This window comes from Cynocephalus volans, chromosome 10, assembly GCF_027409185.1.
Source record: "Cynocephalus volans isolate mCynVol1 chromosome 10, mCynVol1.pri, whole genome shotgun sequence".
NCBI lineage: Eukaryota > Metazoa > Chordata > Mammalia > Dermoptera > Cynocephalidae > Cynocephalus > Cynocephalus volans.
In genome coordinates, this window is record NC_084469.1 from 83,783,297 (window position 1) to 83,798,542 (window position 15,246).

A 15,246-nucleotide genomic window follows, 5' to 3' on the forward strand; every position below is an offset into this window, starting at 1 on the left:
AGGTGTAAAGGATCTCATTTTCTGGGTTGAGGTAAAGAGACCAGATTTAAAAAACAAACTAAAGCACCGCTAATATTCTTAACTTACAGATTTCTTTATTGAACAAAAACTGAGCACCTACTATATGCCAGATACCATTAGGCACTAACTGAACATAAAGGTAAACAAGTTATAATACTAGTTTCAAGAATTTTAGTCTGGTGTGGTGACAGATCCATAGTTACAGAATATGATAAGGGTATGTCCAGGAGAGCACTGGAGGGTTTTTGGGGGTTGGGGGTGTTGGGGGAGTCTTGGAGAGAGTTGTATAAATTCTCACAGAAGTTCAAGTTCTATTGGCTGTTTAGCCTTGTGAGGCTAATGCTCGGCCTGCGGTCTCATATTTAATAGGTAAGGCGAGGCTGCTCAAAGAGGGATCCGTGAACTGAAGCAAGTTAAATTCTTGCCTGTCTGTAATGAGATCAATGTAAAAAAAATTGAGTATATATTAAAAAAACTTCCATAGCAATTTGATAGAGTGATTTTATGTCTATTGAATGTAATTATAAAAATTTGGGGTTTGTTTTGTATGTTTGCTACTCCTTTTTCTAGTAATTTTTATTGTGTCTTACGAAAATGTTCCTTTCCTTAATAGATGGGGGAAAAATTCCTTTACAGATGGATAGAAGCGCTGAGCCAGGGCAGGCATGGTGCTGAATGGCATTAAATTCCAAGACTAGGGGATAGTCACAGGAGGACACATCTAGGAAGGTAATATGAGTGGATAAGGGATGCCTGCTGTGTAGGACTTTTCTGCCTTCTTTTACCTGTCTCCATTCAGGAAACCAGTCTTCTTGGCCTAAAAATTCACGCCTCTGACTGGTCTTCAAGCCCTGAGGTTGGTGGTCATTAGATTAATGAACTATGACACCACCCTGTCCATTAAGGGCCCTGGGTATGCAGCTTAAAGATGTTTGACTTGATCAGGCATCGACAGTACTTTGAAGGAGAACGATGAGTGGTTATAGTACATGTGAAAGTCAGAGCCATTGAGAAGTGTGACAGACCACAATGAATGCATGGACAGTTGTGCGCTGCATAACAAGAGTTTGGTCAACAATGGACCACATATACAACGGTGGTTGGAGCAGTAGGCTATATCATGTAGCCTAGGTGTGTAGTAGGTTATACTGTCTAGGTTTGTCCACTCTATGATGTTCACACTACGACTAACAAAACATTTCTCAGAATGTATTCCCATTGTTAAGTGATGCATGACTGTACCAACACTGGCACCGAGGGGATTTAAACACAAAGTCCAGGACCGGCCCCGTGGCTCATTTGGGAGAGTGCGGCACTGGTAGCACCGAGGCTGCGGGTTCGGATCCTATATAGGGATGGCCGGTGCACTCACTGGCTGAGCGTGGTGCAGACGACACCAAGCTGAGGGTTGTGATCCCCTTACTGGTCAAAAACAAAAACAAAAACAAACACAAAGTCCAGATTTCAGAGGTCTTCCATGACATTTGCTCTCACTTTCTGCGAATCCAAGGTAGTAATTTCAAGCAGAATGGAATTGGCAGGATTGAACTTTGATGTATTTGATGGCAATTCCAGGCCACATATTGTAAGTGAAAGTTGGTGGGTGGAGAAATCCCTGGAGGAAGGAGGCCTTCCTGTTTACCAGGGTTGGTCCTAAGGGGATGCAAGGGGATGGACAGCAGACACTGACTCAATTGCCAATATCTACATTTGCTGCACACTCGAGTTAGATACAGTAGTGGCCTGCCTTAGGTTTGATTAAAGACACAGGTTCCATGGCTTGTGGTAATTAAAAGAAGTCATTTGGAAGTGGGCTGGGATAGATCTCATAATGCTGTTCACTCCTCTAGGTTACCCTGTAGTGTACCAACAAAAGAGACTTCACACTTCCAAAATCTCTGGAGATGAACTGTATATTTTACTACTCATTGCAGTGTTTAACTGGCCTTAGGTCAGAAATGTCCTTCTATAACTAAGTAAAATCTTAAGGCTGTAACTTAAATCCATTTTCACTCAGCAGACAGCTAAATGCAAATACAGAGAAACTTGTGGTGGCTTCATGACCATTAGGTATAATTTCTTGCATTTGAAATGTCACCTCTCCCAGAGTGACGGTGATGCAAAGGATTATTCAAAGCCCATTTCTTCTCAGCAGTGAGAGGCCCCAAAGGGGTTAATTTCCAGAAACCCTCAAGAGAGCAGCATTCCTTGGAAAATAACACTGAACTACAGTTTTCTCCCCGTATTTATTCTCCAGGCCAGAAAGTTACAGAAAAGGATCATAGGTGGTTACAAAAAGAACAGTAAGATAATTGCCATGGCAAAAATCATTAGGTTTAGCTGCACCAAGGACATCTGCCCTTAGAACCAGCAATTTTGCTGTGTTACAATTCTTTTTCGACGACAGAGACTTTAGCCCAGGGACAATTTTCTGTCTTTTGCAAGCTTAACATTTCTATGTGTAATTCTAAAATGTTAGGCCCTGTGAAATACATTTGCTTTATAAATGTTGGTATACTCCACATATTACATTTGCTTTATAAATGTTACTCCACATGAAAGAAGCATGTTTGACTGGTATGTTTTTGTAAATGTAAAATATAAAATTGGCCTGGTATGTTTCTTTTTTCAAGCATTATTGTCTTTAACTATATACACAAAGGTAGTGGAATACTCTCATATACTACTACAAAGAAAAGGGTTGAATATATTTAAACTGGTGAACCTTATCAAGGAATAAAATGGGTTAATAAGATGTGTACAAATTTGGTAAAATTAACATAAATGTCATCAGCAGTGATTTTAAGTCTTAAATAGGATGTCTACAAAGGAGATGGGGATTACAATATTTTTCTCAACCATTTTTATCCTTCTAGACACATCCCCTGGACCAATGCTTCTCATACTTTAAAAAATATACAAATGGCATGGGGATTTGTTAAAATGTAGGCTCTGGAATTCAGTGGATCTGGGGTGGGGTCAGTGATTCCACATTTTTTTTTTTTTTTTTGGAGCTGGCTGGTATGGGGATACAAACTCTTGACCTTGGTGTTATAACTCAATATCACGCTGTAAACAATGGAGCTAACCAGCCAGCCCAGACTCCACATTTCTAATAAGCCCCCAAGGGTATCCCCATGCTGCTGCTCCAGGGATCACTCTTTGAGTAACAAAGCTCTATGCAACAATCCCATAGATATTTTAGAGATACCTGCAGGAACTTGTTTCACTTGTTTCTTATATGGGTTCCATGTGTTCCTTTTGGCAAAGACAGGTGAAGTGGGTGGCAGTGGCCTAGTGACATGTTTGCGCCTGTCTTTCCTTCATGGAGTATAAGGGGTTTAGGAGATCTGGTATGAGGCAATACTGTCATATGTACATATGAGGGTGGATCTTGGCCTTTCCAGGGCACAGCAGTTTGATAAATGCTTTTCTGAAACTTACGTGGCAGAGTGGGTACAGAATAGGGTTGATAGCCGAATTTAGCCAGAGGAGCCAGAAGGATGTCTCATAGAGTGAGTGCTGGATGCACGTCCCGTGGCAGGCAGCTCGGATGATCATGAGCAAAGTGTAGGGAGCCCAGCACAGGCCAAACACACATACGATGATGGCCAGCGACTTGGCCACTCGCTTATCCCTGGAGAGCCGCAGGCGGCTGACTACAGTGCTGGCAAGGTCCTGCTGCTTCTGGGCATTGCACACACTCTCACTGGCCCTGTAGTGGTTCTGCCTTCGCCGTGCTGCTTTGGCTCTAAGATCCACCTGCAGAGATGGTAAATCTTGAGTCCCAGGGACATCAAATGAAAGACCCTTGTGCTTGGGGTAGAGGCCCTGGTCTCTTCTCTTCCTGCTCCTCCTATTAGCTGCTTTAACAAAAAATATGTGTTTCTTTTTTCTCCCTTGGAAGTCCATCTCCAAGCCGTCTTGGCCATGGGCAATGTTGTCATTCCTCAAGGAGGTGCGTTTCTGAATGTTGATATAGATGCTCAAGTTGAAGTAAGTGACACTGATGAAGGGGGTGAAGAATTCGATGATGGAGGCTGTCATTAGGAAGTACCAGTTGTAGAAGAACTCAGCATAGCACTGCCCCCGGGGAAGAATGCTTCTTTTGGCTACATACTCCCAGCTGATGATGGCAGGCCCGTAGAGGAGGAACGCTGCTACCCACACCAGCACCATCTTGAAGACGGCATCCCTGGTTGTGCCCTTCTGAGCCCTGTAAGTCACCTAGAGGGAAACAGCAGAGGCCGGTGAGAGGGGAGGTTGAGGCAGCTTTGCCCACTCAGGTTAGTAAGCAAGGGACCAACAATGAGGCCAAGTATTAGTTGTTAATATAGTCAGCATTTGGGGGATGGGTGAGTTCTATTTCCATATCAGCCAACTCTTCACCAGCTGTACTATGCCACTCTAGGTAGCCTCCTTGCAATAGGTAAAGAAGGAGCTTTCCTCCTGGGGAGATGCTCAAGGTCTGTCCCTTTGGATGTTATGGTATTCCTTCATGTATGAAAGCATACATCTCCAATACCCTTCACTCACTCAACAGCAGCACATGTGCTGTTACACTTCATGTCCTCTTCCAACTTTTAAGCACATCTTTACATTTGTAACTTTATGTGCTCATTCAATATTTTTACTCTTGACCAGTTCAGTCCCCACTACTGTTCCTGTAGGTGGCACTATGTTGCAGTGGCTAAGAGCGGAGGCTCAGGGCCGGCCTGTGGCTCACTTGGGAGAGTGTGGTACTGATAACACCAAGGCCACGGTTTTGGATCCCTATGTAGGGATGGCCAGTTAGCTCACTTCCATAGTGTGGTGCTGACAACACCAAGTCAAGGGTTAAGATCCCCTTACCGGTCATCTTTAAAAGAAAAAAAAAGAGCAGAGGCTCTGTCTGGGGTCAGGTGGCTTGGATTCAAATGCTTGCTTGGCTAGTTGTTTGTCCTAGGCAACTTACTTAACTTTTGTGTGCCTCAATTTCATGCGTAAAATAGAACATTCTTTTACCAGACCATAGGGTTGTCATGACTCTATGTATGTCAGGCTCTTGGATATAATTCATGTAAAGTTCTTAGAACAGTGTCTAGCTTAAAATAAGCCCCCAAACATTAGTTATCACTATTACTGTGTATAAAAATATCTGTAAAGGCAAAAGCATGAAATAAAAATCCTTGACTTTTCTTCCTTGTATCTTTGGTTGGCAGAAAAGGTCTGAGAAGGTGAGAGATAATTCAGGAAATGAAAGGCGCTCTAAAGATGTGGGAGATGGAAGTTTTCTTCCAACTGGCCTGCCATACTGTAGACCTTTATGGAGCGTGTCACTAGAGCAGAATGCCCAGCTCTCAGCACAGGCCAGTGCAGAACATTTAATACTGGTCATTAGGCAATCTGACTATATATGCATGCAATGTACACAAAACCTTTAATCACAGCCAAGGAAATCTAATTACCAAGGGAGTATCTCAGGAGAGCAAACCCAAGCAATGGGTTCTCTGAGCTCCTGGAAAGTTAGAAAATGCCACTTTAGACAACATTTGTACTTAGGAAGTGATTTTGGTCAAATACAGTGGGAATGTAAGAAACAGCAACAGGAATGGGAGACAAGGAAGATCTGAGCTTGAGCAATGATGAAAGGCAGTGGTTTTCATTCTCACCTGTACCTTATAATCACCCAAGGGCATTAAAAAAAATGCCAGTACCTAGGCCCCACTCCAAGCTAATTATGTCCAAAGTGGGTTGAGAACTGCAGCTTTAAGTAAAGCAAGTTGTATGGGTGCCAGAGTGGACTCAGCGGTGGCTCTGCCTCTGAGGATGGGGTGGGAGGGTGTGGAGTTTCTCAGGCCATGATGAGGTCTTGTGGGTGGTGAGAAGCCCAAAACCTGTTGCTGTTTTCTAATTGTTCCATAGTGAATATGGATTACTTGAACAAAAGATAAAAGGGATTTTTTAAATCCCAAAGGAAAATTGTCCTTTTTCACTTCTCTTGGGTTTTCCTGCCTCACCATAAGGCTTATTTCTGCCCCTGCTGACTGATTTCTTTGAGACTTATCATCCCCGTCTGCAAAATGGAAGTAAAGAAAGTAGTTTCCATTCATCTTACAGGGAGGTGAGGACCAAATGAACTAGCCATCATAGAGGTTAGAGCCAAAGGGCTTTCAACCCCTCACTTTTCTGATGGGGAAACAGACTCCTAGAAGCATCAGGATGTGCCCAAGGTCACGCAATGTAAGTGGTTAAATGAAGACTGGAACCAGATCTCCTGACTTCTGAGCCAGCATGAAAAACACCACTGAGGTGAGCGGACCATCACCCTTGTGATGGCTCATGCAAACCCTTCCTGTTGCTGTTAGCCCTGAGAGCCTCACACTGAAAAGCAGGGGCTCTTCCCACCCAGCGCTGTTCTGGGGAGGCAGTCATCAACTCTTAACCAGGGAGGGCAAGCAGCCACTTGACACCCACATCACTTTTCCACCAGGCCTGGAGTTTGGACTTTTGATCTTATCTCCAGTTATTTAATCAGCATGAAATCAGCAAATATGCCTAGCACTGTTCCAGGCACTGGGGATACATCCGTGAACAAGACAATGCCTCTGCCCCCTTAGGGTGCTGGATTCTAGTGGGGGACACAGACACAGACCTAGAATATACTGCCAGGTGGAGATAGCATGAGCAGAGTAGGGAAGGGGCAACAGATAGTGCCAGGGCTGCTGTTTGACATGGGTAACTTAGGAAGACCTGTTGAGGAGGTGACAGTTGAGCCTATGTACAGAGGAGCCTATGTGGAAAGGTAAAGGTGGCATAACAGGGGCCGGTCCGTAGCTCACTTGGGACAATGTGGTGCCGATAACACCAAGGCCACGGGTTTGGATCCCTGTATAGGGATGGCCGGTTAGCTCACTTGGGAGAGCGTGGTGCTGACAACATCAAATCAAGGGTTAAGATCCCCTTACCCGGCATCTTTTAAAACAAACAAACAAACAAACAAACAAACAAACAAACAAACAAATGTGCCACAACAGGACTTCAGGTTTGCATCCCATTCCCTGACCACATTCATGACCACAATACCTATGGTATTACCTATGTAAATATAAAAATAAATCCTGCAGAATGCACAATTATAGTGCATTCTAAGTTTTTTATTTGTTAAATGTTAAGTATTTAAAACAGATCACAACACTTGTAATCTAGCTTGGCATCTCCCTTCTTTTCCTTTTGAATATGGGGGTCCTGAGAATATATGGAGGTAGTGTGGTGGAGGTTTCCCTAACTACCTGACTAGACTACTAACTAGTCCAGCAACTCCAAACCCAACCGTGTCCCGCCTGTCCCCCACCCCAGCAGGTTTGTGTCCTGCCTCGGCCCTTCTTACCGCCTTGGTGACGGAGATGAACCTGTCGTAGCTGATGAAGACGATGTTGAAGACCGAGGCGGTGCACACCAGGTAATCCGTCACCAGCCACAATTTACACAGACCCTTCCCGAATTTCCACTCCCCGGTCAGGACGTAAGGGATGTACAGCGGGATGCAGAAGCCGCCTGCGGACACGGAGAGGCGGTGGGCGGCCGGCGGAGGGGGCACCGCGGGGCGTGGCGCTCCGGCCCGGGTCGGGGTGTCCAACTCCCGAGGGAGACCTCCGGGTGCAGGGATCCCCTCTCCAGGGCTGCTCAGGCGCCCCCGGCCCCCACCCTACCCCCGGGCCGCACTCACCCACCAGCAGGTCGGCAACGGCCAAGTTGAGGAAGAAGAAGTTGCCGCGGGAGTGCAGGCTGCGGTCCACGGCGAAGGCCACCACCACCAGCGCGTTGCCCAGCACCGTGGCCAGCGCCAGCAGCGCCATGAGCGTCGCCAGCAGCGCGGCCACGGGCGCTGAGAAGTGGCCGGCGTGCGGCCCGGGGTGCAGTCCCGGCCCCGGCCCCGGCCTGGGGGCGCTCGCGTTGGCCGACGCGTTGTGCTCCATGCGGCGGCGGTGGCTCCAGGGGCCGTGGCGGGGCGGGCGAGGGCACCCGCGTCCGGGAGGGGTGCGGCGGCCGCGGGAGCGAGGGCGGCGCGGAGGCCGCGCGGGGCGCCCGCAGCCGGGGCGGGGCCGGGGCACGGGGCCCGCGGGCGGAGGAAGACGTCTCCACCCCCGGCCGCCCACGCAGCTGTCCTAGAGTCTCTGAAGCAAGTTGTTATTACTATTTCCTCAAATTGGAATAGTCTTAGGTTTTATTTCAATCCTAAAAGTAATACCTGCACTTGTGAAAAGAAATCAAACAATGTAGAAGGGCATGAAATAGTGAAATTCCTTGCAATAGTTCCTCCCAGAAATACCCACTTGGAACATTTTGGTTTAAGTCCTCCCAAGCTTCAGACCCTCATCTATTTATTTGTTTCCCTAATATGTATATAACCTGCTCTTTCTCCCCACGAAATAATGCATCTAGACATTTTGCCACTTCCACAACATGGGCCACCGTCATTATCCTTAATGCCACCATCGTTTTCCCGTTGTATGGATGAGAGCGCATTTGGCCAGTCTGTTGATGGACGGCTGGCAGTTGTTTGTAAGTTTGGTTTGGCTGTGCTGTGTATCTTTACTCACTTGTCCCATAATTTCCTCAAGAGAAATGAATGAAAGCGGAAGTGCTGGGACAAAGAGAATGCACAGTTACTATTTTATAACGTTGCCGGCTTGCCCTCCGGAAAAGTCGTTCCAGTTTACAGTCAAACCAGCCACTTTAACGTTTTTCACAGTGGGTAGTGATGGTGTAGGGTGTTATCTTGGTTTCCCAGAGTTGCCCACCTCGTGCCGTGGTCCCTTTGCTTCTCTAACACAGGAAGTCCTTCCCCCTGGGAACTGGCTTAGCCATTTGGATCACAGGGTTGAGGGACCGGAGAGACAGGCTTTCTCCCAGAGGGAGTGATGGCCCCTGCGGCTGGAGATTACCGTTGATGGAAGGCTGCACTTTAACACTCTTGCCTCCTGAGTGGGGGCAGGGTCTGCCAGGTGTCTTCTCCCTGTGGCTTGGAGGGGTGTGTGTGTGTGGAAGGTGAACTGGAGTGGGAGGATGTGTCTAAATTACCCAGACTCTGCAGTTGCTTTATCTGTCCAGGTTATTTGCCTCTTGTAGACCAGTTTGCTCCAGTGATGGGAAAAGTGACCCAGTGTCATGGAAGCAGATTCTTGAATCACAGCACAGTAACAGACCCTCTCAGGAATGGACCCTTGGGGATCAGTTAGGGCAGTGACTCTCAAACTTTTTGAACCACACTCACAGTAAGAAATACTTTTTACATTGTAACCCAATGTGTCACACACACCCACCCATCCCCATACACATACACCCTTACATATACATGTACACATTTCAATGGGGAAAAAGTTTAACAAAAACAGTATTTGCCGTTAGTATGATGCATTCTGATATATTTGGTTCTATCCTATGTTTTATTATTAGTTTTTGCTGCTAGTCTTAACCCACTGCATGTATTTCATAATCCTCAACCGACTCTCAACTTGCATTTGAGAGATAATAATCTAATTGAACCCCTTATTTTTACACATAGGGAAACAGTCCAGAATGGGAAGAGACTCACCTGGGGACAAACAGGGAGTCCAGGCAGAGTAGAGCTGGCACCAGGATCTTCTGGCTGTGAGACCAGAGCTTTTCTCTGGCTCCAGACTGATACTGACAGACATGGCCTGTCAAGAGATGACTGTCCGTCTCCTGGTGACAAGGATGCTTTAAGGGCTGGAAACAACTCCGATGATTAAGGAAGGAAGAAACAGGCCAGCATTTGTCTCCTTTCTTGTCCACTAATTGCCTCTTCATTTTGCTGAAAAGACCCTTCCCCCACCCCCTTCCTTTGGTGCCACAGCTAATTGCTGCTATTTAGCAGCAATCACTGCACACCCTAATCTGGAGCTGGCAAAATGACTTGTTGGAGCTGGTGGACCCATGTGAGAGGAACTGAAGTTTCCATTGAGACTGGCCTGCCAGGCTGTGGATTGCTCCCCAGGAAAGGTGATGGCAGGTTAGGTAGGGGACACTTGTACTGTCACTGTTGTCTTTCTGTAAAAAGACAGGAGAGCAGAGTCTGGCAGGCATCAGCTATTGAGTGGCTAGGCGACCAGGCTTAAGAGTCAAATGCCTGTTTGCTATGAAATGAATTGTGTCCTCTCCCAAATTCATATGTTGAAGCCCTAACCCTCAATGTGACTGTATTTGGAGATAGGGCTGTTAAGGAGGTAATTAAGGTTAAATGAGGTCTTAAGAGTGGGGCCCTAATAGGATAGTACTGGTGTCCCTATAAGAAGAAGAGAGACCAGATCTCTGAGCCCCCCACCTCACTCCCCCCATGTGCACACAGAGAGAAGGCCACTTGTAGACACAGTGAGAAAGTGGCTGTCTATAAGCCAGGAAGAGAGCCCTCACCAGGAACCAATGCTGATGGCACTTTTGACTTCTAGCTTCTGGAACTGTGAGAAAAAAAATTCCTGTGGTTTAAGCCACCTGATCTGTGGTATTTTGTTACTGGCAGCCAGGGCAGACAGATACGCTGTTCCACCACTTACCAGGTGAGAGAGGGAGACTTTGGCCAGGGCTTACCATCTCTGGGCCTCCGTTTTCTCACATATAAAGGAGATAACAATAGTAGTTCCCATGACATATGGTTGTGGTAAGGATTCAATGAATATGTGGAAAGCACACAGAGCAGTGCGTGGATGTAGTTAAGCATTAGATTAATGGGAGCTGTAACAATTACTATTATCCACTTTGAGGATTATCCCCAGGACACTTTAAATCCTTGGTCTATTCTCTCCTCCTATTCTGCACATCACAGCAACCTCCCCCTGCTGGTATTCTTTGGAAGACAGATACTTTAAATTTGCTCAAGGGAGGCATAACTGAGAAGGCAAAACTGCTACAAAAAAGAAAAATAAATCATAGGCTGTGGAAGTAAAAATGATCTTTATTATTGCCACTGCTGTTGTTTTGGTATCCAGGCTTCTTGCTTTGCAGTGCAAAAGGAACTGACTTCATTGTCTGCCAGACTGTGTGGAGCTCTTGCCTATAGGATCAGAACAGTGGAGAGAACATGACCCAGGGGCAGAACTGTCTGCTGCCTTTCCTGGGTTCCCACAGCACTCTGTCCACCATCTCAGCCCTCATACCAGCCGATAGATTTTGGATGTGTTGTCCCTACAAAAACTCATGTGGAAAACTCCCCAATGTGACAGTGTTGAAAGCTGTTTGAGTCATGGGGGCGGATCCCTCATGAATGGATTAATGCTCTTCCTTGTGGGGTGGGGGTCTTGAGTGAGATCTTGCTCTATTAGTTCCCATGAGAGCTCGTTGTTTTAAAAGGCCTGATACCTCCTCTCTCTCTCTCTCTCTCTCTCTCTCTCTCTCGCTTCCTCTCACCATGTGATCTGCTTATACCTGCCGACTGCCTGCCACTTTCTGGCATGAGTAGAAGCAGCCTGAGGCTTGTAGAGTATGCATAAAGCAAATGTATTTCACAGGGCCTGGTTTTCCAAAGCCTTGCAGTTTCAAATATTGACCTTACAAAAAACAGGAAAATTTCCCCAGGCTATATGGTCTCTGATGTAAGATAAAGAGTTGTAACACAGCAAGGCTGCTGGTTCAAAGACAGACAAGTTACTGATTGATATGTAAAGATATTGGGAAGCTGCTGTAGGGAGAAGGAATGTTTGCTAAAATCAAGGTTTTGTTAGTGGATCAACTTAATTGCACGTTACCAGCTTCTATTGTTAAAACTTGTTAAAACTATAACCCCACCTATTTCCCTTCCTGTAACTTCCTGGGCTGGAAAATAAATGCAAGAAGAGAGTACCAATTCATGGCTAATTTCCCAAACAGAAGGAATGCCTCTATCTTGAGGGCTTTGGGAGATTAACCCCTTTCTGGGGCTTCTCACTGCTCAAAAGAGATGGGCTTTAGGTAATCTTTGGTGGCTCCATCACCCATGGGAAAAGGGGTGACAAATCTGTGGGAGGCAAAGCAACAGAGGCCCGTGCCAGATGCAGCTGTCCCAGAATCATAAGCCAAATAATCCTCCATTCTTTATAATTACCCAGTCTCAGGTATTTCTGTTATAGCAACACAAAATGGACTAATACACCAGTTTTTACTGCTGTGTCTTCTTTCTTGAGAGAAGTAAGACCATAGCTTTAGCTACCAGACAGAGGTGAGTTTGAATCCTGGCTCCACCATTAACTTGTTGGGTGATCCTGAGCCAATTTCAGAACCTCTGAATCTCATTTGATCAGCTGTTAAATGGCAATAATAGTAACTGGCAGCATTTTTGTAAAGATTATTTGGCAACAGTACATATTGCTTGGCACATAGTAAGTACACAACGAACAGGAGCTCTTACAGCTGATATGGCACCTGGGGTCTCTAGGCCTCTTGAGTTGGACATAAGATTCTCTGAACCTTAGCTCACCTGGGGGAGTCTAAGGCTTCCCCAATATCCCTGCAGGTTCACAGAAGGTTCTGTTCCAAGGCTCAATGACATCTAGCTGGGGACTCAATGACCTCTGACTGTGGGTTGTGTCACTTTTCCACGTGTGCCATCTCACTTGTGGATTACATCAACTCAAACGTGAAACCCAGCTTCCTCCCTGATATCCTCAAAACCCCACTCTGCAGGATTTGGAGGGGAAATCCAGGAAGGATTTACATCACAGAAATACAAGCTTAGCAGCTTCAAATGGAACATAAGACATTTCTATTTGAGGGAGTTTGGATGTGTTGTCCCCTCCAAAACTCATGTGGTGGGCCGAGCCCGTGGCGCACTTGGTAGAGTGCGGTGCTGGGAGCACGGCGACGCTCCCGCCGCGGGTTCGGATCCTATATAGGAATGACCGGTGCACTCACTGGCTGAGTGCCGGTCACGAAAAAACGACAAAAAACAAAAACAAAAACAAAAAAACTCATGTGGAAATTTGATCCCCAATGTGGCGGTGTTGGAAACTGATTGAGTCATGGGGGCGGATCCCTCATGAATGGATTCATGCTCTCCCTGGGGGAGGGAGGATTAATGAGTGAGATCTTGCTCTATTTGTTCCCAGGAGAGCTAGTTGTTTAAAAGACTCTGGCACCTCCTGTCTCTCTCTCTTGCTTCCTCTCACCATGCGATCTGCCTGCCACTTTCCGCCATGAGTAGAAGCAGCCTGAGGCCCATGCCAGATGCAGCTGTTCCGGAATCGTAAGCCAAATAAGCCTCTGTTCTTTATAAATCACCCAGTTTCAGGTGTTCTGTTGTAAGCAACACAAACAGACTAAAACACTATTCTAAAAATGCTTTTCAGTCACCACCCCCTACCACACAAGGCATTTTTGTGTAGCACTTCACCTTACATGGTGCCCCAGCCTCACATCATTCCTGGCTTGTCTCTTTGTACCCCCTTCTCTCAAATCAAAATATATCTTCCCTTTTTCTCATGACTGCTAGTCTAGCATCTCTTTCTATTATCTAGGCATCTGCTGACACTTCTAGCTCAAGCACCTTCTAAAACTACTTTTTGGATCAAAGATCATCTCTTCTTAAGAGGAGTCCCAGTGGCAACTAGAATTTTAACACCTCCCCCCCATACTGTTATTGTGTTTTACTTTATTACAGGATAAAACACAAAATTCCTTTGTCTACCTAGAAAATGCAAGTGACTCAATTAAAAACCTATTGATACTAACATGAATTCAGTAGAGTAGATGGATTCAAATTTATATATGAAATGTCCACAGCTCTGCTATATACCAGCAATAACCCATTAGAACTTTGCTGTAAAAAAAACTCATGTATAATAGCAACAAAAGCCACAGATACTTATAAATAAACCTGACAAGAAATGTGCAGGAAGAGTATGAAGAGAAAATTTTAACTTTACTGAAAGACTAAGAGGAAGCATTAATAAGTGGAGAGACAACTGGTTCCTGGTTTGTAAGACCCAGCAGTGTAAATATACCAATATTCTCCAATGAATCTATGAATTCAATTCAGTCCTAACTAAATTTCAACCAGATTGTCAAGCAAAATTCACATGGAAGAGAAAATGCACAAAAATGTCCAAGACATTGTTGAGAAAAAAGATCAAAGGGACTTGCCTGATTGTGTATCAAAATATTATAACCCTATTGTGATTAAGACAGTGCAGGAATCAACACATACAATAATGAAGCAAAATGCAGAATCCAGAAGCATGTATACATGGAAATATAGTTTATGATAAAGAAGACATTTCTTATCAGCAGGAAAAAGACAGATTATACAATATATTTTTGAAACGAAGGGCCAAAATTTAGAAAAAATAATGTTAAACACCTATCTTATACAAGGGAGAAAAGTATTCCAGATGAGTTAAGAAACTAAATATAAAAATGAATAAAACTGTAAAAGTATTTTAAGAAAAATAATCCTGAGATGAGGGAAGACTTTGTCTAACTCAGAAGCTATAGAGAAAAAAAACTGACAAATCTGACTACATAACAATTAAAAACTTCTATAAAATGACAGATGCTATCAACAAAGTTAAACTACAGTGACACATGTCATAGAAACTATTTATGAAAAGTTAGTACCTAGAATATATAGAGCATTTTCACGAATCAGTGAGACAAATAACCTAACAAATGTGGCCAAAAAATATGAACAAGTTATTCGCAGACCTACACACGACTTACACAAAATCATGTCACTGTTGCTAGTAACCAAATTAAATGCAAATAAAAATTAGAACAACTAAATAGTTTCTATATCCTATTATGGTTGGAATAATTTAAATGAGAGATAATAGCTGTGATCAGAAAAGACGCACTCTCTCTCTTTTTATCTTTTTTTGGTGGTTGGCTGGCATGGAGATCCGAATCCCTGACCTTGGTGTTGTCAGCACCATGCTCTCCCAAGTGAGCTAACCGGCTGGTCCCCCCACCTCCTTTTTTAAAAAAAGATGCTCTCTTTTATGGGTGGCAGTATAAATCAACATCTATCAAAATGTGAAAAGGTCATACCTTTGACCCAGCAATTTCAGTTTTAGAATCTATTGAAATAATCACACGTGGGTAAATAAGTATGTAAAAAGATGTTTGTTCAAACATTTCTTGTAATGGTGAAGAAGTTAAAAGCAACCTAAATATTCATCAGTAGGAGGGTGATTGAATAAAATATAATCTACCTTGTGGTAGATTGTGAATTTGGCCCTAAGTTCTTCCCCTCCCTGC

The 15,246-nt window shown here is 44.8% G+C and overlaps 1 protein-coding gene across 1 annotated transcript; it reads right to left on the bottom strand.

The window, feature by feature from the left end:
* Positions 1–3,390: 3,390 nt before the first annotated feature.
* On the bottom strand, positions 3,391–8,529 carry LOC134387463 (histamine H3 receptor-like). Its single transcript, XM_063109924.1, has 4 exons — positions 8,413–8,529; positions 7,730–8,168; positions 7,391–7,557; positions 3,391–4,248 (listed from the first exon to the last, which is right to left on the bottom strand). Exons 1-4 carry the CDS (start codon positions 8,527–8,529, stop codon positions 3,391–3,393), a joined length of 1,581 nt encoding a protein of 526 aa, XP_062965994.1.
* Between the last annotated feature and the right edge of the window lie 6,717 nt (positions 8,530–15,246).